Source organism: Macrotis lagotis, chromosome X (genome assembly GCF_037893015.1).
Source record: "Macrotis lagotis isolate mMagLag1 chromosome X, bilby.v1.9.chrom.fasta, whole genome shotgun sequence".
Lineage (NCBI taxonomy): Eukaryota > Metazoa > Chordata > Mammalia > Peramelemorphia > Peramelidae > Macrotis > Macrotis lagotis.
This window is the reverse complement of record NC_133666.1, coordinates 702,681,458-702,709,065: the sequence shown is the minus strand read 5'-3', so window position 1 is coordinate 702,709,065 and position 27,608 is coordinate 702,681,458. Positions and strand designations below refer to the sequence as shown.

The 27,608-nt window shown below is 39.7% G+C and overlaps 1 protein-coding gene across 1 annotated transcript in view; it reads right to left on the bottom strand.

Annotated features, from left to right (window-relative positions):
- Nucleotides 1-11,688: 11,688 nt before the first annotated feature.
- Nucleotides 11,689-27,608, bottom strand: part of LOC141497098 (uncharacterized) — a 36,026-nt gene continuing 20,106 nt past the window's right edge. The window contains exons 5-9 of the mRNA XM_074199692.1: nucleotides 26,370-26,568; nucleotides 25,927-26,001; nucleotides 23,647-23,698; nucleotides 17,376-17,502; nucleotides 11,689-16,228 (exon numbers count right to left, since the gene is read on the bottom strand). Coding sequence (XP_074055793.1) covers nucleotides 14,556-16,228; nucleotides 17,376-17,502; nucleotides 23,647-23,698; nucleotides 25,927-26,001; nucleotides 26,370-26,568 — 2,126 coding nt within the window. The 3' untranslated portion in view covers nucleotides 11,689-14,555. The remainder of the gene's footprint in view (nucleotides 16,229-17,375; nucleotides 17,503-23,646; nucleotides 23,699-25,926; nucleotides 26,002-26,369; nucleotides 26,569-27,608) is intronic.

Here is a 27,608-nt window from a genome sequence, read left to right as displayed (position 1 = left end):
CCAAAGGCTCTTAGCTTAAAGTTGTTCAATTGCATTTTTAGCAGTAAACAATGACCTAATTTAATTTTAAGGATATTTATCCTCTGGGACAAAAACATGTGCATATTTTAACCATAACTGGGTTTTTTCTGGAGATTCCAAGCTGTCATAATCAGGTCGATATTGCTTATGAGCATAAAGACACCAAGTGCTTATAAGTGCAATAATAAGAACCTATAAGAACCTATAAGTCCGTTTTCCAATTTGGCTCAAATTGTTTTCAAACTCTCATGAAGATTGAATATTCATGTACCAACGATCCCTGGCATGCACAAACGATAACTGTCTGTTTGTCAGGGCACCAAAGAAGTCCCAGGCTCCCTGTGTCATTTCACTGCCACAAATTTGTCACCATGGGGACAAGCTATTAGTTGGATTTGAATTCTTGCAGCAGAGAGAACTAGGTCTTGGAAACCTGTGGTCCCCAGAAATGCATGGAAGAGATGCCTATAAAATCATCATGAACCGACACAACCATTCTACCAAAGTTAACCTTCCCTTTCCCTATCAAGGTTTGACTATAACATGGTCAGCATAAGAAATTAAATCAGAATTTGGGGGGTGGTTTGTGGAAGCTATAGACAACACTTAAAGGCCAAGAGATGACACAGAGCCTGTCCATATTTTAACATTAGCAAGTTTTTTTCTGCAGATTCCAAGATCAAGTACATACAATTTTGGGAGAAAAACAGGGACTACATAAAAACTAGCATTTATAAATGCAGCATAAGAATCGATAACTTCTGTCTTTCAATCTTGTTCCAATTGATTTTAAAATTCCATGAAGATTGTTCATTCAGGTGGAAATGATCCCAGGAATGCACAGACCCTCGCAGTCATTTGTCAGAGCCTCAGAGTAGTCTCCTGATTCCAGGCTCCCTGTGTCATTGCACTGCCTCAAAGCTGTATTCACCAGATGAAGATGTTACTTAGGTTTCCATCCTTGCAACAGAGAGAACTAGCTTGTTGAAAACCGTGGTCCCAGAAATGCAGAGGAGAGACCCTCATGAAACCATAAAGGAATGATGCCATCATCCTACCAAAGCTGACCTAACATTAACACTGGGGGGATGAGAGAAGACTTTCTGGCATGAACAGATCCTAAACTTATGTCAGTATTCTATCTGGAAGATTCTCAAAGGAATTGATTGGTGACTCGGGTTAGTCAGCACAGATACAGAGAAAATGCAGCTACTTTGCCAGTATAGACAAAAGAGAGTCATTTCTGAAGAAATTCTCATCTTGGAAAGGTGATGTTACAAATAAATGCCTAAAAAATTTAACATATAATTGAGCTTCAAGTATACTTATCATTTCATACACTATGTGTAATGAGACAATAAAATATAGTTTTAAATGGTAGCTAACATTTAATTTTCACTTGTTCCAGAGACTAAAATAAGGAATTACAATTTCCAACCAAGAGAGCTTTGTCCCATTCTCTTTACTTTCCCACTTCATATTGGTGTGAGCATTTTCACTGTATTCTGTTAAAATTACAGAATACAACTACTGGTACAATAGACAGAATTCTGGGCCTCTAATCAAAAAGATTTGGTTTAATTCCACTTCAGAAATTTTTTAGTCCTATAAGACTTACAAGTCACATGACCTCTATGTGCCTCCGTTACTTCATCAGCGACAATATGATGGTAAAATGAGACAATATTTACAAAATGTAGGACATATAATAGCTGCTACATAAATATCAGCTTGTACTTTTAATTTTGATGATTTCTGCCCCTGTTTTATTCTTCTGAAATCAGTATTATCCTTATCCTTGTATTCCCTTATTTCCATTTCAAAACATGCTCTTTCACCTAAATCAGTTAATAGTGAAATGGGAGATCTGGATTTCCTTTTTCATAGCATGTCCATGTTTGCAAACTTCCAGATTAACAAACAGGAAATAAAATACTTAAACAAGCCCATTTCAGAAAACACATGAAGAAGCCATCAAGAAACTCTAAGAAAATCTATAAGAAAATGTCTCCAGCTCCAGATGGATTTCCAAATCAATTTTGACAAATATTTAAGGTACAATTAATTCCAATTCTACATGTACCATTTTAAAAAAAACAGGAGGAGTTGTGCGGAAATTCCTTTTAGGATACCAAGATCGTGCTTATAATGAAACCAGGAAGAGTCAAAACAAAGAAAATTATTGACTAATCTCCCTAATGAACACTGATGCAAAAACCTTAAATAAAATGTTAGCAATAAGGCAATAGCAAGTTATTAATAGGATAATACACCTTGATCAGATAGGTTTTATTCCAGGTAGGCGGGAATGGTTCAATATTAGGAAAATACTCAACATAATTGAACATATCAATTACAAAATCTACAGAAATCATATGATTATCTTAATTGATGCTGAGAAAGTCTTTGACAAAGTACAGCATCCATTCCTATTAAAAGCACTAGAGATATGGGGCAGCTAGGTGGCATAGTGGATAAAGCACCGGCCTTGGAGTCAGGAGTACCTGGGTTCAAATGCAGGCTCAGACACTTAATAATTACCTAGCTGTGTAGCCTTGGGCAAGCCACTTAACCCCATTTGCCTTGCAAAAACCTTTTAAAAAAAAAAGTACTAGAGAGTATAGAAAGCAATGAAGTTTTTCTTAAAATAATGAGCAGCCCGGTGGGGGCAGTGGTTAGGGCATTGGCCCTGCACTCAGGTGGACTTGAGTTCAAATCTGACCTCAGACATTTCATAATACTTACTTATCTGTGTGACCTTGGGTAAGTCTCTTAGACTTATTGCCTTGCAAAATTCCCGCCCAAAAAAATGATGAGCAGTATCTATCTAAAACCCATCAACAATTATTATATGTAATGGACAAAAAGTAGGAGCATTTCCAATAAGATAATGAAAGAAGAATGTCCATTATTACCATTACTATTCAATATAGTATTAGAAATGTTGAGCAGTAAGAGAAGAAAAAGAAATGGAAGGAAACAAAATTGGCAATGAGGAAGCAAAACTTTTAACATTTTTCCAGATGATATGGTGGTACACTTAGAGAACCCCAGAAAATCATCTGAAAAACTTTTTGAGATGTCCGATTTTTTTCAGTGATGGGATGATGGTCAAAGCAAACTTTAATGGTGGGCTGGGGGAGGAATGAAAAGTTTTAGAAAAGGTGATGTGATGTACCTTCTCTTTCAGCCTCTGTGCCAAGGTACAGGGTTAAAAAGGAAGGGACAAGACCTTCTGGTGATGCTTAGAATGCAGTATAAAAACAGAAACTGATCCATATTAAAGAAAATATTTGTGAGTGGGAATACATTGAGGACAGCAGAGAAATAAAGGACCTCAAGGAGTGAGGATAACCATGGTTAGGGAGCAAGAGCAGAACTGGGGAGGAAATATGCAAAATCCAATAAAAGTAACAGGTAATATTTGTATAGGACATTGTGTCAAAGAACTAGCAAGTTTCTGATTGGGATTGGACCTTAGGGCTTCATGTACAAAGGTCTGTGATTTTATCCACAATACTACCATTTGTATTATGATTTCTGAAGAGAATACACTGAAAATGCTCATATCTAATATATATATATATACATATATATATATATATACATATATGTACACATGCATATATAAAGTAAAAAATGGCTAGAGATGTAGACCAGCTCCTGAGTGATGCAAATTTGGTTTTGGGTTTTTTTAACTTCTCAAAGCAGTCAGAAAGAATTGTTAATTACTATTTGAAACCCTTATTTTTCTGTTGGCTCATTACCAATAATCTGCTTGACTGATGTATTTGCTAGTCAATTGCAAATGCTGCTTTGCCTTAGTGGTTTTTTTTATAATGTTCATATAAAAAAATTTGTGAAAGGATAGAATTTGCTCAAATGTAAACTGAATATCCTTTCACTGAAACTCTCCTGAAGGATTAGGGCAACCAATCACAGTCAGTAGAGCACTGACCTTAGGGTCTAGAGGATGGGAGCTTGAATCTGGCCTCAGACACTTGATACTAGCTGAGGGACCTTGTGGAAGTTACTTAACTATGATTGCTTCACATCCAGGGCCACCTTCCATCATCTTACTTCACATCACTGGACCAGGAGGCTGGTAACTTGGGAGAGTGGCTGCCTAGGGACCATGGTTTTCAAATAGCCTGCCATCACAGCTTTGAAAATACAAAACCAAGGAACATGTTGATCTCGTGATTAAGGTTTGCTGACATGGGATTATTAGGCAAGCTAGAAAAGAGAGAGCTTGCCTGGGATCATTTGTACATGAATGTCCAGCCTTTCTGAAAGTTAAGAAATAACGTGACATAAATTTAGGAGAGTAAAAAAATATGTTGCCCTTAGAAAAAAGTCAGAGTTTGACACACACACACACACACACACACACACACACACACAAATACAGAAAAAAAACATTGTATGATTCCCAATATCAGTGTATTTCTGGTCTTGATAGTCTGGAATCACTGCAGAAAAATAGCTGTTAAGGTTGAAGTATGCACATACATGTTGTCACAGAGGATAAACATCTTTTTATCCAGATTGGTCGATTATTTATTGCTTAAGTTACCATTAACAAATTTTTTAGCTCACATCCCTTCCACTCCTGTCTGAATCATTCAAAGGACTTATGAACCTGTAAATGGGAAGGGTTGCAAGAAGTCTAAGAATGAAGCATGCTCTTCACTTCATTACAAAAAACGAGTCACTGAAATTTCTGGATAAGACACACATTGTCAGACATGAGAAATGCCATCCATTTCGGAACTTTGGTTTTAGAAGGATTTCAATTTTATTTTAGAATGAAGTGAATATGTCCATTCCCAGGACTTGTATTCCAGTCTAAGCTGCTGGGATTTGGGTCAAGTCACCTGGCTACTCTAAGCTCATGGCCTGTATTGTGAATATCATGAAAACGGCGTGAGAATACCTGTGTCACAGGTATGGTGGATGTTTGTTGTCAGGAGGGAATGGGTTTATGTGTGCAACACTTTGCAAAGTAAATTAACCTTAGGATATAAGCTAATGTCAATTTCAACTGATTGGATCTTTCCAGGTAAGGTTAAATTCTGTTGTTTTGTTTTTCATGGGGAAATAAACAGTACTGTACCAATGATGGGAAGGAGATATCAATACAAATATGCTAAAAGTATATATAGTTTTTGTTTTATCGTTTGGCTCTTTCAGAACAAATCAGGTTTGAAATGAAGGACAAGGGGTGGCTAGGTGGCGCAGTGGATAAAGAACTGTCCCTGGAGTCAGAAGTACCTGGGTTCAAATCCGGTCTCAGACACTTAATAATGACCTAGCTGCTGTGTGGCCTTGGGCAAGCCACTTAAGCCCATTTGCCTTGCAAAAACCTAAAAAAACAAAACAAAGGACAAAATTAGAAAACTAAACCTTGCTCTGAAACTTACATACACAAACTAATGACTGACACTGCCTGTGACTTCATGTGGAGAGATATTTGTGGTACAAAGGAGAGAATACAAACTGGAGGGAAATCTTATGGATGTCATCAAAGTGGAAAGGCTTTGGCTACCAAGGGGAGTCTTACTGTACATCAAAAAAATCCACACTGCAGAGAAACTTTATATATGTAATCCATCTGGAAAGGCTTTTACATTGAAGGACACACTTGTTAAACATCAGACAATTCAAACCAGAATGAAACTTTATGAATGTAATCAAGGTGATAAAGTTTTCAGGCAAACATCAGACTGTTTTTCCATGAGAAAATTCATATTAGAAAGGAACCTTACCACTAACATCAATGATTAAATGAATTTAAAGGGAAAAGTGAGTTTCCTATACTCACATTGTAATGAAGGGCACAATTTCTTGAGAAAAAAAATGACATTTGGAAGAAAACACTTGATGAAGAGAAGGAATCAGAATTGTTTACACAGGGGTATAAAATTTCAGGCAAATAAGGGAGAAATTTATATTTTTTCACATGCCACTAATGTGTATACATTCAGCCTACATTGAGACTGCTGCATGTGAAAACCCAATAACATGAGATGCTACCTGTCTCCTGATTGTTGTGACTCGAGGATCATGGTGATGATGAAGGGATTCCAATAAACTTGAGTCAGAGCAGGATACTTGTGTGAAAACAAAAGCAGCCTCTACTAAGTTAGTCTAAGGCTTTGCAATTTCCCTCTGAAAGTTTCGCATGCTCGACCCTTCATAATTTTGAAAAGTCAAAGAGGGGAAAACGTTGGTTTGTGTCTTGCTACCTCCAAAGTGACCTTTTCCTTTGACCTGCTCACCTGAAGGAAAAAACCATCCAAGTGAATGAGAACTTTTCTGGGGACTGAAAGAGATTAAGAAGATATAGTCTCTCTTTTTCTAAATGTGGTCAACTTTGTAGGCAGACAAGAGATATCCAAGGAAAATGGAAATCTTTCTTTTCAGACTGCAGAAACTGATGACATTGTAAATTAAGGTCTGAATGTGTCCCTTTATTAAGGAGGGTGGTGGCAAGATGTCATCGACGTTTCCTTTTCCTCTGCTATTTTCATAGCCCAGTGTGGGGATCTGCAAATTGTCAGCACTTCCCATGTGGAGTGATCCACAGGGGGGTCTAGTCACTCCTCTCCTCACCAAAACTCAGGAAGTCCTTGATCCAAATGTGATTTTCTTGACTGTGTTTCAGTAGGTTACTAAAGGATTTTCTCACTGTTTGCCGACTTCCAGATTCTCTGTCTTCAGAGGAATTGACCTGTGCCTCCTCTAGCTTCCCTTTGCTCTCGCAATGTTGGCCAGATTATTCATACTGGTTTATGTACAGAGTCGAAGGGGAGAACTTCCTCTACATCTTGCTCCTGTGCACATTACTAAAGAGATGATGTTTCTGGACCTTTTTCCATGTTCAGTACAAAGCTGCTGCCCTCTCTTTCTCATAACCCCTCTTTTCCACCCTAGAACTGTGATCAGATAATAGGTGTCAGAATTGGGAGCTGGTCCCCATTCCTTCTTCCAGTGCAGATTCAAGGGTCACCTGAGATGTCCTTTTCCTCCACGATTACCCCTTCAGGCGTAGTCATCTTCATAGAAATGTGTCCCCAACACTCCCATGGCTGCTCATAGCTCTGCCATTGGGTTTCCTTCTTGGCCAGTCCCTATGCCTGTCTCCACAGACTTTTCTGTTTATCATTGTAAAGCTATGATACGTGCAAAAATGACTAATTGTAATGTTTTTCTTTGATGATTAGAAATTGCTCTAGTACATTTTTTAGGTTCTCATTGAGGTTTTTAGAGTGAGGCTTAGTAAGGCAGAGTCAGAGTGGGTGATTAGGGCACAAAAGGAGAAAAATCTAATTTTGAAAAGCAGTTTGTTAGGTTTGCGGTTTTTGTGAAACACTACAGTGAGTTAAAGCTTTGATATATTTTTTTTTGTTTGTTTTAAGGCAACAGGATTAAGTGACTTGTCCAGGATCATACAGCTAGGCAATTATTAGGTGTCCGAGACAGGATTTGAACTCAGGTCCTCCTGACCCCAGTGCAGGGCACTATTTACTGTGCCACCTGGCTGCCATAGAGGAAAAGTTGCACAAACACTGGGCATAGAGTCTAAAACAGAAGGTACTGAAGCAAAGTTTATTGATACCCTGTCTGGTCCAAGACTCAATAGGAGGCCCCAGCCTCTACCTCAATTCCTGTATTCCGTTCTCTTAGTTGTTTGCTCTCCTAGCACATTCAATCCCATCATAATTCTGTTCCTTTCTTGTCTATAATTACCTGTAATTCATCACCTTTCTGTTTCTAACCCTGCTGGAACCTGAGGAGATGGGCTGCTAAATGTATGCTATGGGACACCAGCATTCTCTACCTCCCAACTCCCTAAACTAATGTGGTGGTCACCTACATGAACTTAGTCAATGATTCTCCAAGAATGGGACTGAGATTGAGCCACAGAAAATTCCACATCTGGGAAACTAAAGTTCTATGGAAGCATTATTATCTCTGTCAGTAAATCCGTGTTGGCAACTTCCACTCATAGCTTCTGATCCCTCACATCTTGAGAAGACAGCTAAAATCTAGGAACACTTGAGAAGACTTCACATGCTTCAAGATGGTGATCCTCAGACTCTGACTGCAATGTAGTCTCTAATCCCACCTTTTTCTGGACTTCCTAAGCAAATATCCTTAGGTCTTCCAACTGATCCTCATGGCATGGACTTGAAGTCCTTCACCATTTTGGTTTCCCCACTCCAGTTGAACCACAATCACTCAAGGTCCTTGCTACTCTGGTGATTACAGGTCAACAAAATGCTCTAGAACTGGTCTCCCCAAGGCAGAGTGAGTGATATTCAGCCTTTAAGAAGCAATGCCTGACCATGGAATCAGGAGAACCTGAGTTCAAATCCTGCCTCAGACACTTAATAATTGCCTAGCTTTAACTAGTCACTTAACTCCATTGCCTTAATTTAAAAAAAAAAAGCAATGCCTCTTTCCATACAGCCCAGCACTCTGCTACCTTTCTTGAAGTCATGTTGGACCCTTGAGTTATAATGAGCCTTGAGCACACACAGTTGCTTCCCGTCAAGTTTTACAAAAGGGCCCACTAGCAGTCAGACCTTTTCTACTATTAGCAGTCCTGGGTTTTTTTTGTTGTTTTTTAGGTTTTACAAGGCAAATGGGGTTAAGTGGCTTGCCCAAGGCCACACAGCTAGGTAATTATTAAGTGTCTGAGACCAGATTTGAACCCAGGTACTCCTGACTCCAGGGCCCTGCTTTACCCACTGCGTCACCTAGCTGCCCCAATCCTGTTTGTTCCTAACTAGGAGTGTCCATACATTTGTCATCCCTCAAACAATAAGTAACTTTTGACCAGGCTCTATCCTAGAAAACAGGGACACCAAGGAAAAGGTAAAGAGAAATAGTCCTGGGGCAGTGGATAGTGCACTGGCCTTGGAGTCAGGAGGACTGGAGTTCAAATCCACCCTCAGACACTTAATATTGCATAACTGTGTGGCCTTGGGCAAGTCACTGAACCCCATTGACTTAATAAATAAAAAAAAATTTTAAAAAGCTGGTCCAAATTGGTATGAGAAGTGGTGACTCTCCTACCTTTGAAGTTCCCAAGGATTGGCAAAGAAGAGGAGTCAGATGATGCTCTTGGGCTGCCAGGAAAATGATAGAACTCTTAACAGAATTTGGGATGAAGAGGGAGCTGGATAATAACAATGACACCAAATCAAAAGACAAGATTCATCAGAAATGGCCCTGGTGTTGGGACAGATCAAAGGAAAAAAGGAAAGGGGAATGAATAAGATGGGATGGATAGTGTCCTTGAAATAATGCACTTGAACTGGAACAAACTTGGAGAGCTAGTGAAGGATGGAAAGACCTGCTATGTTAAGTTCCTGGGGTTCACAAAGAGGTGGACACAACTGCTCGACTGAACAATTGTTCCATAAGCAACAAAAAACATGCATCCCCTTTGATGCAGCAATACCACTACTGGGTCTATACTCTGAAGAGATGATGAAAAAGGGTAAACAACATCACTTGTACAAAAATATTCATAGCAGCCCTGTTTGTGGTGGCAAAGAATTGGAAATTAAGTAAATGTCCTACAATTGGGGAATGGCTTAGCAAACTGTGGTATAAGTATGTCATTTAAAACTATTGTTCTATTAGAAACCAGGAGGGAGAGGAATTCAGGGAAGCCTGGAGGGATGTGCATGAACTGATGCTGAGTGAGATGAGCAGCACCAGAAGAACATTTTCCACCCTAACCACAACATGGGGGTGATGTTCGACCTTGAAGGACACATTTATTTCATCAGTCCAACAATCAGAGACAATTTTGGGCTGTCTGCGATGGAGAATGCCATCTGTATCCAGAGAAAGAACCATGGAGTTTGAACGATTTCAAGGACTATTCCCTTTAGAGAAAAAAACCTGCTATCTTATTGTCTGATCTTGTTATCTCTTATACTTTATGATCCTTCTTTAAGGATATGATTTCTCTCTCATCACACTCAGTTTGCATCAATGTATACCATGGTAACAAATTGGCAAATTGGTTTCTATGTGGGGGTGGGGGAGGGAAGTAAGATCAAGGGGAAAATTGTAAAACTCAAAATAAATAAAATCTTTAATTAAAAAAAACTCCTTTAAGCATGGGTTGTAGATTGACAAAAATAAACTTCTAGAAATGGGGGGGGGGGGAAGAAGAGATTGCATTCATGGTCTCAAGAGCAACAGACCTGATTGTCCAAAGTAAAATGCAGATAAAGGAGGGACAAATAGTTTCCCCATGAAGCTCAAAGAACTGACAGAGTCCCTTGCATCCACTTTAAGGGTAATACAAAGGAAAAAAGTTGGTAGCTGGAGAAAATAATTGTTTAAGAATGGAACTTATTGGGGCACCTAGGTGGCATAGTGGATAAAGCACCAGCCCTGGAATCAGGAGTACCTGGGTTCAAATCTGTTCTCAGACACTTAATAATTACCTAGCCGTGTGGCCTTGGGCAAGCCACTTAACCCTGTTTGCCTTACCCCCCCCAAAAAAAAGAACTGAACTTATCCTGGAGAAGGGGCAATATCATTAGCTGAAAGTCTGAAATTTGGACAGATAAGAACTCCTCTTTTCATGTTAAAATTGTAAATATGCCCCACTTCTTAAATTTTAGTCTTGATTTTTGGAGTAAAAGATACTTTCAAATATTAAAATCAAAAAGATGGTTGCCTATAAAATTGCAAATGTACAATATACAACTTCATATTCCTTTCAAATATACAACAACATTATCACATAAACTTTGTTCTTCCCTCCTCTGGCCCAGACATGGCTACCTTTACACACAAATCAGTACATGAGTAAAATGATTCAGCACATAGTATAGTTTAGCACCTCTTTCTCTGTATGCAGATAGAATCTTTCTACTCATGTCCTTTAAAATAAATTTAGGTTTTGACCGGGAGTGATGGATGGAAAGTTTTAATACAGCCAGGGCATCTGGAAGGAGCATCTTAGTAGTGGCATCACAAAAGAAGTGAATGGGCTGCCTCTCAGAGTGGTGACTTCAGCACCATCAAGGTCTTTAGGCAAAGGTCATTTTAATGTATGGGGATTTCTTTTTGAGGACCCATTTTGTTCTTTTTAAAAATAGTTTTTTGGGGAGAGGCTAGGTGGTAAAGTAGAGAGAGCACGGGCCTCAGAGTCAGGACAACCTGAGTTCAAATCTTATTTATTAATTATTACTTAGCTGTGTAACCTCGGGCAAGGCACTTAACCCGATTGCCTTGTAAAAACAAAAAATCAAAAAAAATGTTTTTGACCATAAATGAGATGATATATATAAAATTCTTTTTATTGTTAACTTCCTGATCAATTCCTATGTTTTTGTACAAAAAATAAAGACAAATTAGGCATATTGGCATCTCAATGAACCAACTTTTCTAAAACAAAAACCTAACAAAATGTTTTTCAAAGTTAGATTCAGGCTAGCTAGGTGGTGCAGTGGATGGAGCACCAGCCTGGAGTCAGGAGTACCTGAATTCAAGTCAGATCTCAGGCACTTAATAATTACCTTGCTGTGTGGCCTTGGGCAAGCCACTTAAGACCATTTGCCTCGGAAAAAAACCTAAAAAAATGGTAAATTCAAAATAACTAAGTGGATTTTTAGCCTTTTTTCCCCGGTCAGCCCATCTAACTCTACCTTACAAAGCTTTACCCTAAAAACTTCAGCAAGAATCTAGAAAATGTGCTAGAGCAAATTCTAATCTGGAAAATAAATTACCATTAGTTTTTGTTTTTTTTAATCCACTATAATGGGTTTAGAATGATAAACAGAAAAGTCTGTGTTACACAGGGACAAGGACTGAGCAGGAATGAAATCCAATTGCACAGCTATCAGTAGCCATGGGAGTATGGGGAGCACATTCCTGTGCCCAGGGATACAAAGAAGTCTGTGACTGAACAGGCACAACCAGGGCACAAAGCTATCAGGTGATGCCTGAACCAGCAATGGAAGCAGGAATGGGCACCACCTTACAATTCTGTCATCTATTATCTGAGCACAGTTACAGGGTAGAGAGGAGGGGTGGTAAGTATCAGAGGGTGGCAGCTTTGTACAGAACAAGGAAAAAGGCAAAAAATACTTAAAACTCTTTAGCAATGTGCCCCAAAATAAGATGAAGAGGAAGTTCTGACCTTCAACTCTGGATATAAACCTGCATGAAATGATCTGGCCAACCTTGCAAGATCAAAAGGGAGTCAGAGGAGGCAGTGGCTTGATTCCATTCAACTCAGAGAATCTGCAAGTAGGTGAACCATACATGAGAAAATCCTATGGCATCGTACTGAAGCTCAGCCAGAGAACTCGGAACTCTGACCAGGAGGGAGTAGACCTCCCTGTGGATCACTCTACTTGGGAAGTGCTGACAACATGCACATCCCCAGACTGAGCTATGAAAATAACAGAAGAAAAGGAGAAGTTTATGACATCTTGCTAACACCCTCCTTAAATGGATAAATTCTGATCTTAGTTTACAATATCACCAATTTCTGCAGACTGAAAAAAATGTTTCTATTTCACTTGTATATCTTTTGTCTGCCTATCAACTTGACCAGACTTAGAATTCCCTAGAAAAGTTTTCATTCACTTTATAGCTTTATGTCTTTTTCCCGTCAGGTGAACAAGTCAAAGGAAAAGATCACTTTGGATGTACCAAGAAACAAAATATTTTTTCAAGAGTCACTGAACACTTCCTTAACTTTCCAGAATTATGAAGCATCAAACATAGAGGAAAAGTGAAGTCTCTAACACTTAGCAGAGGTGGCTTTTCTTTTTTACAAAAGTGTTCTGTTCTGCCTCAAGTTTATTGGAGTCCTAGCATCATCACCATGATTGAGTCACAACAACCAGAAGACAGGAATCATCTCATATTAAAGAGAAGGATCTTGATTGTCACATACAGTGGCCTCAATGTAGGCTGAATACATGCACATTGGTGTCGTGTGAGAAAATAAAAAAATCCCATTTGCCTGAAATTTTATGGACTTGTGCAATCCTGATTTCATCTCTTTATCATGTGTTTTCCTGCAGTTGACACCATGCTAACAGTACTGTTTTTTTTCCCTGAAGAAACTGTGTTTGTGAGAACATCCTGTTATGTCCTTTATCACAACACTAGTCTAGAAAACTCAGTATTCCCTTGAAGACCATTTAATCATTCATGTCAGTGTATAATGTTTCTCTCTTGTGTGGATACTCATGATCAGGTATTTGCTTCCAATTGACATAATATTAACAGAACTTTTTTTTCTTATTCTGAAGACATTGTGTTTTTGAGAAAATCCAGGTAAGTCCTTTATCATAATGCTAGTTTAGGGAGTTCAGTATCCCATTTAAGTGTATTCAATCCACTATTGTTCTATTAGAAACCAGGAGGATGGGAATTCAGGGAAGCCTGGAGGGATTTGCATGAACTGATACTGAGTGAGATGAGCAGAACCAGAAAAACACTGTCCACCCTGACAGCAACATGGGGGTGAGGATCAACCTTGATGGACTTGCTCATTCCATCAGTGTAACAATCAGGGACAGTTTGGAGCTGTCTGCAATGGAGAATTCCATCTGTATCCAGAGAAAGAATTGTGGAGTTTGAAAAAAGACCAGACTATTATATTCAATTCAGACAAAAACAAGAATCCATTATCTTATTATGTAATTTTGCTGTCTCTTATACTTTATTTTTGTTCCTTAAGGATATGATTTCCCTCATATCACATTCAACTTAGATCAGTGTATACCATGGAAACAATGTAAAGACTAACAGACTGCTTTCTGTGGGGGGTGGGGGGAGGGATGTAAGAATAAGGAAAAAATTGTAAAACTCAAAATAAATGAAATCTTTATTTTAAAAAAATGTGTTCAAATGGGACAGCTACGTGGCGCAGTGGATAGGGCACCGGCCCTGGAGTCAGGAGTACCTGGATTCAAATCTGGCCTCAGACAGTTAATAATAATTACCTAGCTGTGTAGCCTTGGGCAAGCCACTTAACCACATTTGCCAAACCCAAAACTTCCCAGTGTGAATTCTCTGATGTGAAGTAAGATGGGACTTCTATATAAAACCCTTACCACATTGATTACATTCATAAGATTTCCTTGGAGTGTGGACTCCGAATGAGTAAGATAGGACTTGCTTGTAGAAGTCGTTTCACATTGACTACATGGATAAGGTTTCTCTCCAGTATGGATTTTCTGATGTGCAGTAAATCTCACTCCATCAATGTAAACGTCTTTCAACAGTGATTACATTCAGAAGGCTTCACTACAGTGTGGTAATCTGATGACTAGTAAATGGGACTTAGTAAAAACCTTTCCATATTGACAACATTCATAAGGTTTTTCTCCAGTGTGGATTCTCTAATATTTAGTGAGATAGGACTTACATGAAAAACCCTTTTCATACTGGCTCCATTCAAAACGTTTCTCTCCAGGGTGGATTCTCTGATGACTAACAAGTGTGTCAATGAAAAAGCTTTTCCACATTGTTTACATTCATAAGGTGTCCCTCCTAGTGTGGTTTCTCTGAAGACTAGTAAGATTGGACTTGAAAGGAAAAGACTTTCCACAATGATTGTATAGATAAGGTTTTTCTCCAGTGTGGATTCTCTGATGATTGTCAAGAGCACCCTTAAATGAGAAAGCCTTTCCACATTGGTTACAAGCATAAGGTTTTTCTCCAGTATGGATTCTCTGATGGTTAGTGACATAGTACTTACATGAAAAACCCTTTCCACACTGATTACATTCATAAAGGTTCTCTCCAGTGTGGATTCTCTGATGTTTAATAAGATTTGACTTGCTTGTAAAAGCCTTTCCACATTGATTACATTCAAAAGGCTTCTCACCAGTGTGGATTCTCTGATGTTTAATAAGCATGCCCTGCAATGAAAAATGTTTTCCACATTGATTACATTCATAAGGTTTCTCACCAGTGTGGTTTCTCTGATGATTGTCAAGAACAGCCTTAAATGAAAAAGCCATTCCACATTGTTTACAATTATAAGGTTTTTCTCCAGTGTGGATCCTCTGATGTGTAGTAAGACTCTCCTTTACTTTAAAAGCCTTTCCACATTGATTACAATCATAAGGTTTTTCTCCAGTGTGAATTCTCTGATGTTTAGTGAGATTGTACTTACATGAAAAACCTTTTACACACTGATTACATTTAAAAGGTTTCTCACCAGTGTGGATTCTCTGATGCTTAGTGAGATATGACTTGCATGTGAAAGCCTTTCCACATTGATTACAATCATAAGGTTTCTCACCAGTGTGGATTTTCTTATGTTTATTAAGAGTACGCTTCAATGAGAAACCCTTTCCACATTGATAACATTCAAAAGGTTTCTCTCCAGTGTGGAAGCTCTGATGATTGTCAAGATCAGCCTTAAATGAAAAAGCCATTCCACATCGATTACAATCATAAGGGTTTTCTCCAGTGTGGATTCTCTGATGTTTAGTGAGATAGGACTTCCATGAAAAACCCTTTCCACACTGATTACATTCAAAAGGTTTCTCTCCAGTGTGGGTTCTCTTATGTTTATTAAGATTGCTTTTCCATAAAAAACGCTTTCTACATTGATTACATTCAAATGGTTTCCCTCCAATATGGATAAACTGATGTTCAGTAAGTTGGGACTTGAATGTAAAAACTTTTCTGCATTGATTACATTCATAAGGCTTTTCCCCAGTGTGGATTCTCTGATGTTTAGTGAGATAGGACTTACATGAAAAACTCTTTCCACATTGATTACATTCATAAGGTCTCTCATCAGTGTGAATTCTCTGATGCTCAGTAAGACTATACCTCCGAGTAAAAACCTTTCGACATAGATTACACTCATAAGGTTTTGCACCAGTGTCAATTCTCTGATGTTCAACAAGAATGCCCTTGAAGGCAAAAGCCTTTCCAAATTGATTGCATGAAGATTTCCCTCCAGTGAGGATTTTCTGAAGTACAGTAAGACTCTCCTTGGTAGAAAAAGTCATTCCAGACTGACCACATCCATAAGGTTTCTCTCCAGTTCGGATTCTCTCATTTGTACCACAGAATTCTCTCCACATGAAATCGCAGGCAGTGTCGGTCATGATTTTTTGTTTGTAAGCTTCTTTCATAGGAAGGCTTAGTTTTCCAATTTTCTCCTGGATTTCAACTCTGATGTCTTCTTCTGAAAGATTCAAACAATAAAAATAAGTGTATACAAACATTACATATACTCACTTATTTTCATATCTGCTCCCCAACATTGGTAGAACCTAAATTCATTTACTATTTCTTTCTCCAACGAAAAAAGACCTCTAACCTTACATGGAGAGAACCACTCAGTTTAAAATGACACTACCTTATATCCTAAGGATACGTTACTATACAAAGGGTTACACACATAAGCCCATTGGATCTTGACAATAAACATCAACAATACCTGTAACAGGTATTCCCAAGACATCTTCATGATATTCATAACACAGGCCATGAGCTTAGAATAGCTGGGTGACTTGACCTGAAATCCCAGCAGCTTTGCCAGTTTCTCTCTCCTAATTCCTCAGTCCAGGAATCACATGGAAACCTTGTATATGGTTCATTTGGGGAATCTTTGCCTCTGCAGGGGAGATTCTCTACTGGCAAGCTCAATACTTATGCCAAATGTTCTATCTTGGCCATTTTGCTGTTCCTGGCAATGCCAGGAGTATACACAAAAGGAACACAGAGTGGGTCCCAGGCCTCTTGAAGAAGAGTCTTAGGGTAGTTATTTATGGGGACTATGGGGAGAGGTGGGGGAAAAATTCTTGGAACCAGGTTGGGATGAGGAAAAGTGGTCCTGGTGCAATTTCTTCATAGAACTCAGCACACACTTTACATTATCTAGAAATTGAGATAGTGCAGTGGAGAGAACCCTGGTCATATCCTGAGGAATGCCACAGTCAAAATTCAGTCTCAGACAATGACTAGCTATATGCTAAATCACTTAGTTTCCATTTGTCTCCAGTTTTCCATTTCTTGAACTGTCAAATGGGGATAATAGAATTAACTAACTTAGAAGGTTATTATCTGGATCAAGTAACATAATATGCTAAAGAAAGTTCTCATCACAGCATCTGGCAAGCAACAGGTGAAAACAAATAATGCTTCTTCCATTCCCTTCCTTTCCCACTATGTTGGCTAGAATTTTAAGGCAAGAGGCAGGAAGATTAAAGACAAAAACTGCAGGAGACCAGTCCTTTCCTCTATCTAAATTGCTCCAAACCGTCCACAGTAGGGAACAAAGATATTCCCATTGACTGCACAATCAGTGTCACCAGGGGAAGGGTCCTTACCCACAGAGAGCAGGTTCTGGGCATTCTCCACCATCACTTCTTGGTACAGCTGTTTCTGATGTGGGTCTAAGAGGCTCCATTCCTCGTGGGTGAAGTCGACAGCCACATCCTTGAATGTCACCAAACCCTAGACCATCAGGTATAGAGATGAAAGACTCTTGAGATGTTGAGTCCAGCCCTATTCAATTCTAGATGGAAGCTGAAGCATGAGAAGCGATCTGCTGAGAGGTCATGGCCTATGAGAGTCAGAGTCCACTCTTGAACCCAAGGTCATTAAGAGCTCAAGAGAATTCTGAAAAATGGACGTTATATGACAGTTGGAAGAAAGCTGAAAAATCCCTTGGAATATGATGCAGCACCCTAGGGAATCAGGTATAAAGCTTGTGTTCTACCTGGGAGATGGGATGTGGGGGATATGTGCAGGACAAAGAGAGAAGGTGATGGGGAACTTCTTCCTCATTAGACCTGACAGAAGGGGAATCCTGACAAGATGTCAGTGTAGGTCAGAAATGTCCAGGCTCTCTAGATTTCCTCCACAAATAGACAGAAAAATCATCATGAAATGATTGTAGAGGAGCACAAATAAAGGGATAAAGTCCTAGGAGGGCAACTTCAGAGAACTCAGAGAAGAATGCAGGACAACCCACCGAATCATTAGACAGGAGACCTGAGAGAAGCAGTGAGACACCTCAAGAACTTTCATCTCAGCCACTTTCCCCTCACAAACGTTCATCCAAAGCAAGGCAGTGGGGGATGATCAAAGGACCCCAAGGTGTTTCTGGATGTCATGGCTGACAGTGCTGAAGAGATGTGACCCTAGCTGTGGTTGCTGGGGAGGAGAAGCAAGTACCACAAGGAGTAAGAACATTTTAGGGACAATGAAGCTGGGGCTGAGTGGAGGAAGAGAGGAGTCCCTGAGATTGAAACTCCAGATAAAATACAGTAAATAATCATAAGAAAAGTTGAGGACTGGGCAACAGTACTCTCCTCTCAGAATTAAAACTTGATAATAATATTATTAAGCTATTAAAAATGAAATAAAACTAAATAAACATAAAAATGAATAAGCAAAGGAAAAAGAACCGGATCACTGATATCTCCTTTGGAGTTAAAAAAAAAGATTTGAAATCATATATAGAGGAGAAGGGTGAAGTTAAAAAAATAAAAACCACTCCTACCCTAATGCATAATGGCAAATTGTGGATGAAAGTAAAAAAGTATGCAAAAATCAAATAGAGGACTGAGAAAAAATATTAGAAGAAAAAGCAATTAAATAAAATAATGGCAAAACCAACTAAGTGCAAAAAGAAACAAAACCTTTAGGTGGATAATGAATAGGAATTTTAAAGTCAAATAAGAATAAGTAATAGCAAAAAAAAGCAATCTAAACATTTGAAAAATTGGTTAAGCAAATAGTAAAAGAGATATAAAATCTTTAAGAAGGAAATAGCTCCTTGAAAACTTTAACTGAACAGGAGGGATTAAATGACTTTGTACAACACCAAGATATTTTAAGAAGCAGAGAATGTAAACAAGAATCTAAAACAGCTCAATAATAAAACTACTAATCTGGAGAGTGCATTAAGCAGAGGAAAAAATAAGAACTGCTGAGCTACTTGAAAATTATAATTAAAAGAAGCATCTGGATGCAATGGAACAAATTATTTAGGAAAATTGCCCTGAAGTTCTAGACCAAGGAGCAAGCCAGAAACCAAGAAGACAATGATCAGCACCTGAAAAACATCCTAGGGAGTAAATTTGGTTGGTTCTTGTCCTTCAATGAGGAAGAAGACCAAAATGAAACCACTATCTAGTGTGAGGCAAATTACAGGATTTTAAAAACAAGGGGAAAAAAACTAGAGAAAAATCATCAGGATTTTACTAAATCTAGCAATTTCTTTACCAAAAAACCAGCTCTAGATCTTAGTATGTTGCATTCCAAAGAGCCAAGGAGTTGGGGTTGCATCCAGAAAGCACAGTTTCTCATTCAATGTGTGTCACATGGTCCTCAGGACAAAAGAGGGTTTTTACAAGAACTTAAGAAGCTTTATAGAAATCAATTCAGAGAGATCCAGGAAAACTGAGAAAAGATTCAGCTCAATCCGAAAAAGTCCAGAAAATGACAGAAAGTCAGACAGCTGGAAGTAACGAGTCACACACGGAAGGAAAAAAGCAATTCCCTGAAGAATGTAATTGAACAAGGGCAAGTTAATGCCATTCTAAAATGTCAAGCAATAAAGATCAAATGAAAAAAAAAATAGGGGCGGCTAGGTGATGCAGTGGATAGAGCACCAGCCCTGGAGTCAGGAGGACCTGAGTTCAAAGCCAGCCTCAAACACTTACTAATACCTAGCTGTGTGGCCTTGGGCAAAGCCAATTAACCCTACTGCCTTGCTAACAAAAAAAAAAAAAAAAAGAACAAAAATAACAATAGAAGGAGAATGTAAATCATTTCATCAGAAAAGCAACTGTTGTCAAAAACAGGAGAAATAATTATATATCTATAACTGTACCTTATAGCTATCTATCTATCTATCTATAAAAGATGAACTACCTGAAAATAAAGCTTAAAGAAACAGAATCTTGATACAATTTTGCAAAGGAAAATTGCCTGAAGTTCTAGAAAAAGAAGGTAAAGGAGAAATGAAAAAAGCCACCAATCACCATCCAAAAGAAATCCTAGCAGGAAACCGTACAGGAAAGTCAGAGCCAAGTCTCCAAGCTCCCAGGCTAAGGAAATATTATTGGAAGCAAGAAGAAAAACCCAATTTAAATATCTTGAAGGTACAATGAGTTTTGCAGAAGACCCAGCATCTCTTACATCGAAGGACCCTAGTTCTTGGAATACTGTATTGCAAAGAGTAAAAGAACTGAAGTAATGTCCAAGGGTAACTTACCCAACCAAGCCTAGACTCCAGTGAAAAAAGAAAAAGAGCAAATTGAAGAATTCAAAGACTTTAAGATTGTTGTGAAAACAATCCCACAATTTAAGGGAAATTTGGCATATAAGATCTGAGAGAAAAATGAGGTAAACATTAGAGCTCAATTATATGGGACTTAATAAAATCAACTTCTTTGCATCTAATGTGTGAAAATATTTTCACAAATGACTGCTGTCATTATTTGGATCATTTAAAAGAAAGGGGTGAGTTGACCTGAGCATGATGGAGTGATTGTAAAAAATAAAATTATGTAAGGAGAGATAAGAAGGAAGAATTATTTCATAAAAATGAAGCATAACAGGAAAAACTGATCCAGAAGAAACCATTAGAGGGAGGGTGGGTAAAGCTGGATCCTTATTCACATTGGTAACAGGTGACAAGCATCTATTTTTCACCCATTCTCAATATGCTCATAAATTCATACACATTATATAAATGAATAAGTGGGTATAAAGGTCTTCCAAATTCAGAGGAAGAAGAGATAGGAATAGGATTGGGGAAAGGATAAGGATGGAGACTTCTGGGAAGATGAAAAGATTAAAGACCAGGAGGGCAAGGCAGTAGGGAGAAGTAAAGCAAAGGAAAAAGGAGGGATAGGGGAAATAGGGAGAGAAGGATAGTGAGGGAAAATTGGAAGGAGGAAAACATACACGTAATTATCCTTTAGAAAGTTAAAGAGATGAATGGACTCACAAAATGAGAGATTCACAGCAAGAAAATAAAGAGTAGAAGGTGAATTTATTAAGTTAAAAAAAAGTAACCATGATCTCAGATGAATTTTAAGTTAAAATTGATTTAATTAAAATACAAAATAGGGGAAATTCTATGATATGTCAGCAAGATTACTCTATATGATAATAGATCATGTAAAATTGCTAAACAGTCCAAAATACCTGAGAGCAGACCTGCCAAAACATACAGAGGAACTCTTTGAAAATAAATATAGTAGGTCTGCTAAGTGGCCTAGTGGATAGAGTATAGACCCTGGAGTCAGGAGTACCTGAGTTCAAATTCAGCCTCAGACACTTAATAATGACCTAGCTGTGTGGCCTTGGGCAAGCCACTTAACCCCACTGCCTTGCAAAAAAATGAAAGAAAGAAAGAAAGAAAGAAAGAAAGAAAGAAAGAAAGAAAGAAAGAAAGAAAGAAAGAAAGAAAGAAAGAAAGGAAGGAAGGAAGAAAGGAAGAAAGAAAATAAATATAAAATGCTTATTATAAAAAACTCATTTCTAAATCGTAGAAGGTATATTTTTTTTCTTACTAGAGAAAGAAAAAACCAATATAATAAAAAGGACAATGTTATCTGGCTAATCTATTATTTATTCAATGTCATCACAGTTAAATTGTAATCACTTCTCTAACTGACTTAGAACCTATAATAATGGAGTTCATCTGGATAAACAGAAAGTCAAGGACATCAAGGCGATCAATGAAAAACAGAAGGGAGTCTGGTCCTAGTAGATCCCAACCTGTATAATTAAAAGACAATTATCAAAACAATCCCTGAGGAAAAACTAGTGTGGATCAGCGCAGCAGACTGGGAACACGTGATGTACATGACTGCAGATCTTGTGGAGAGAAACAAACTTCCAGCTTTCAAAACTAAAATGCCTTGTTGGACTAAAAATCGTTGGAATAGCTTGAAAAGAGCAGGGTAGAAATTAGGCATCAACAAGATCCCTCACTTCAAACCAAGGGAAGGTCAAAATGGGCACATGGTTGGCTCCAAAATCATGTTAGCAGGAGCCAATGAGGCCAGCCTGGAAGTGTTTACTGATCCAACTACGCACAGAGGAAGAAGTTAAGGCCAACAACCCCAACATGAAATAGCCAAATCTAACACAGACAATACTGGTTATATAAAATGGAAAAGCTTTTATGCAAAACAAAATTGAAGGAGAGCGGGAAGCTAGCAAAGTCATTTGTCACCGAATTTCTAGGAAACGGTTCATTTCTCAACTCTAGAGAGAGAAGTGAAACTATGAAAACACAACCCATTCGCCAATTGGCACAAAGATAAGAAAAGCCAGTTTTCAGACAAAGCAAGCAAAACTGTCTCCAGTCCAATGAGAAACGTTCTCAATCCCTACTGACTAGAAAAATGCAAATTCAAGCCACTTTAAGGGATCGTCTTCTACTATCAGACTGGATAATAGGAAAGAAAGGGAAAATGCTAAGTGTTGGCAATGGTGGGAAAACTGGGACACTAACGCAATGTGGGAGCTGCTAGCTGTAGAGCCTAAAGGCAGCTTTGTAAAAGGGAAAAGGATCAAATTGTACAAACAAGAGGATGCCCAGCAAGTGGGGAAAGGCAAAAGAAGCTGTTGTGGGATTGTGACGGAATATTGTGCCAATAAAATATAACGTGAAAAGATAAAACAAGAATAAATGACAGGCAAGATGACATATGGAGAAAATGACAGAAATGAAAGTGTGTTGCAAGTTGCACATATAAAACTTCTATCAGACTGAGAATAATCACAGGTAGCGTGGGAAAATGGGTGTATGTGTTTATATGTGTGCTTGCATGTATGTGCATGTGTGTGCGTGCATGTGTGTATGTGCAATGCTAGGCGGGCATGAAGAGGCAATTGAAGAGTGAAGTTGTCTTTGAAAGATGACTGTAAGGGGTAGCTCTCTGGCACAGTGGACAGAACACAAGCCAGGGAGTCAGGAGTACCCGAGTTCAAATCTGGCCTCAGACAGAGGATTTGACAGCTATTACCTAGCTGGGTGGCCTTGGGCAAGCCACTTCACCCCATTGCCTTGCAAAAAGTAAAAAACAAAAAACCCCCCAAAAACAGAAAACAAACAGGGAGGACAGTAGTTTTGGGGGATGGAAGCTTAGGACTCAAGACCCCAAGGGCCCCATGAATCAGCTTAAAACACAGGAGAAGAGAACAGTATAGTTGCTACCAGGTCCAATTTCAAACCCACTTTTTGGAAAGGAAAGGATCCATAAGGAAGGCATTGCCAGCTTCAGGGACCCTTCCCTATGTCTACAGAGAGGGATTTGGTTTCTCACCTTGCTTGGATGTTTGTTCTCTATTCTTTAAAACGACCCTGACACAACAGGGATGTGAGGCCATGACAAGACCTGAATTGGATTTGAGTGAAGGGGACTTGTGCCTAAGTCCCTAGCCTCACTTTATCTTTCAGAGTCATCTGGGTGTAGAGGTCAGATAGCCCCAAGGTCACACAGCTAGTAAGTGGCAAATGACTGAGACTGAATTCAATCTCCTGTCATCCTGACTTCAAGGTCAGTGCTCTACCCCCTGCACCACCCAGATGCCCCAACTTGGACCAGTCTGAGGATAGACTGCACTCACCTGAAATTTGGGTCTGAGACTCCCAGGCTCCATTGCCATGAATCCGGAATTCCTGCAAAGGGAGCAAGGACAAACGTGATTCAATTTGGTCAAGTTCCTCCATCTTTTTTGTGGTCTTTATCTATGTTGGGGTCCTGCTTCTCCCAATAGAACCCCAAATATAACAGCTAAAGCTCTACTATCAGAGCTTGCTCCTAAGCAGGAAAGGTTTCTCATTCTAAGCCTTTCTGATCCCTGGGAGACAGTCTAGAGACACCTGGAAAGTTCCCCCCTTGTCTGCCTCAGTTTAGAAAAACCCATAATCTTAGTCCCAGACTGACTACTTTGGGGTATCAGACTGTGGAAGACTGGTATTTGTCAACCTTTAACAACAAAACTGTTCCAACAGTTCTCTGACTTTGGCATCTGGATTTGACTCAGGACTTGCTTGGGCCAGGCCTAGGGCCTCTGTAGACAGAGCTGAGGAGGCAGAAGGATCACAGGAGTGGGAAAAGGGAGAGCTTTACCTCCCCAACAGGGGCAGGAGACTGGCCTGCAGGCATTTATAAAGGGTGAGGTCCTCCAGGAGTTCAAAAGGTCCTGGCCCTGCTCTCAGGGCAGAGACTCCAAGCTACACAAAGGGGAAGGTATCATGGAAGGTCAGGCTCCCAAAGGAAGTTACCAAGGGGAAAAAGACTACATCACCCTCTCACTTAATGCAATTCCTCCTCTCCTCAGGCTCCTACAGAGGCAGAAGGAACTTGGGATCCCAGAGTGGGACAGAGCAGGCAACATCTCAGTGACTCCGGAGGTAGAGCTCTCCCTCCAGCTGGTCCTTTGCCTCCCCACATTTCAGCTCCCCAATTAACATAGACAGAATTTAAACTACAGAACCCAGGGAAAGTGGAGGATACAGAGCCTCTGGAATGAAATCACAAGGAAATGACTACAAGAAACCTGAGACTAGGAAATGAAATTCAGTCTGGGATTCAAGCTTGAGGGCACAGAAAGAAACTGAGGCAGGACCTCTTTTTATAGTGGCAGAGAATTGTAAATTGAGGGAATTCCCATCCATAGGGGAATGGATCGACTCATTAAGGATTATGAATATTATGGAGAACTATTTTTCTATAAGAAACCAAGAGTGGCCGGACTTTAGAGAAGCAAGAAAAGAATGACATGAACTGGTGGTGAACAAAGGGAACAGAACCAAGACAACATTGTATACATCAACAACTGGTGAGCAGATCAAGTATGATGGATGCAGCTCCCCTCAGCAGTTCAGAGACCAAGGACAACCTTGAGAGGTCCCTTCTGGACAATTCATCCACATCTAGGTGGCTGTGGGGAACTCCACGGAATCTGAATTATAAGTATACTGTGTTCACTTCTCAGAAACTTGGCTTTTCTATTTCCTTTCTATCTTACGTTTTTCTTTCTTTTCTCTCGTTCTAACTTCCCTTAAACAAAATGATAAATATGTCAATATGTTAAACACAAATGTACATGACAACTTTTACCAGACTAATGTTGAAAAATGTAATGGGAAAAATAAAATATAAATGACAAAAAAAAAAAAAGAAGTTGAGGCAGGGAAGGAGGAGGCCTGGGTCAGGGAATCAGGAGTACAGTCTGGGAGATAAGACATTCTTATTAAGCTGATGGATTGAAAGAAGGGTTCCAAGTGGACACTGAGCCTGGGAAAACTGAATGAGTCCTGAGTCTAATGAGGAACAGGAGAGGACACTGGTACCCCCTGGTAGAACATCTTTGAAACTGGAGAGAGGAAGACACATCTGGAATCTGATGGGGAAGCAGGCCAAAATTCAGGAGTTCAAATAAGGAGTTCAAATGATTTCCTGGGGGCAAGAAGGCAGGACTCAGGGATTCTAATGGGATCCTGGTCTGAAGGCAGAAAAAAATTGAAAATCTGGCCCAGAAATGGGGACAGGGACACAGGATACCTGGGTGCTGACAGCAAGGCAATAATCAGGACTTCTGGATTCCACTGGGCAAAGTCTGAAGTCTGGGAAAATGTGACCCCATGGGAAATCTGGGGAGCATTACAGAGGAAGTCTGGGAAATGATAAGGCGTCTGGAAATGAATGGAGTGGGGAAGGGAAAGGAGGGTAGCTCTTCCATTAGCCAAGCCTGGAAGGGGAACAATGCTCCCAGCAGACCTGGAGGACATGCACAAGGAGGCCAGATGATGAGATGAGACTCAGTGGAAGGGGAGACAGCAGAGGACAGGAAACAGGGGGAAATGGGCGGGGGGGGGGGCAGTCTCTGGCTCAGACCTACCTGGGACATGCAAGCACAAAAGTGGCTTCCAGAAGGCAGAATGATCTCAGCTTCAAGGGCCGAGAGGACAGAGGTCTGAGATACAGAAAAGGCAGAGCAATTCAGCTCAAAGACTTTCTGCTACCCAGCAGCCCACTCGGGGAGGGTCTCCCTAATCCCCAAATCATCACCCTGTGCAGCCCCAGAGGCTCCCAGAGTCCTCCAATCACACCCAGCATGAAGACTCTGGGACCCAGACTGCCTCTCCTCCCTGAGTCCTGCCCTGCATCACGTGGATTGCCTTCTCCACTGAAATGATCCCTTCTTCTGCCCTAAACTCCTCCCCAACTCCAAACCCTGCCTCCAGAGCTCAGAGCACTGCATGGTCCCCACCCACCAGGCCCCTTATCTCGGAGCTCCCCCTCTTCAATCCTCCCACCCCTCCTCCCCCTGCCCTGATCCACCTGCAGCCCCAGTCCTCCTGAGAGGAATGGGACCTCTGCTCTGAAGAGCTGGCAGCAGCTGGATCTTGGGAAACCTGTGGACCTCCAGGGTGGAGTGGACTGAGGCCGATGTGTTCTTCCATGGTAGTTGTCTTGTGGGATCCTCTACCAGGAGATGAAAAGGTCTTCAAATTGGGCTTGGAGGTGATGGGAGGAGGAGCTGTGAGAAGACAAGGAAAGGCCATTGGATCAGAAAGGCCTGATCCTGCTCTGGCTGCCATCGGTGTAGGATATCAGTGACAGCTGGAGCAGGTGAAGGTTCTGGGTCAGAGATGTCAGAAATCACTGAATGGAATCCATCTCATTTGGCAAAGTTCTTTCAGGTTTCCCATCTATAACATTGTATCTTTGTAGTATTTGACTTTCTCTCCTATGGGAATGTTTGAGAAACCATTTTCTAAGAATCATTGGACTTTGAAAAATGACTTCTAGATAATTAGAATATCAATCTCTTTTCTGATCTGGATGCTATGAAATTTGGAATTAGGCTGGAAGAGAGTGTGGTTAAGTTTATAAACTGTTGGGGTAACTAGGTGGGACAATGACCTGCCCTTGAGTGAGGAGGATCTGATTTCAAATTCAGCCTCAGAAACTTAATAATGACCTAGTTGTGTGACCTTGGGCAAGTCACTTAACCCCACTACCTTGCAAAAAGAAAAAAAACAAAAAAAGTTTATAAACTGTTAGAGCTTTGGGGGGTTTATGTTTTAAAAAGACTAAAATTTGCCCTTTCTCAAAGGAAAATATCACTTTGGATCTAAGACACAAAACGTTTTCCAGAAGTCACTGAACAGCTTTTATGAAAGGACAAGCATGGGAAGCTTTTAGAGAGAAGTTGCAAAGCCTCTTACTAACTCAGTAGTAGATGCTTTTCTTTTTTACACAAGTGTTCTCTGCCTCAAGTTGATTCCAATTCCTTCATCATCACCATGATCATTGAGTCACAACCATCAAGAGACAGAAAATATCTCAGATTAAAGAGAAGGTTCTTGGATTGTTGCATGCAAATGGTCTCAGTGTAGACAATACATGCAAATTTGTGATGTGTGGGAAAATATAAAATTCTCCTTTATTTGCCTGAAATTTTATTCCCTTGTGCATACAACTCTGATTTTTTTTCTCTTAATCACATTTTCCTCCAATTGACATTATCCTAACAGTTCTGTTGCTTATTATGAAGAAACTGTGTTTCTGAGAACG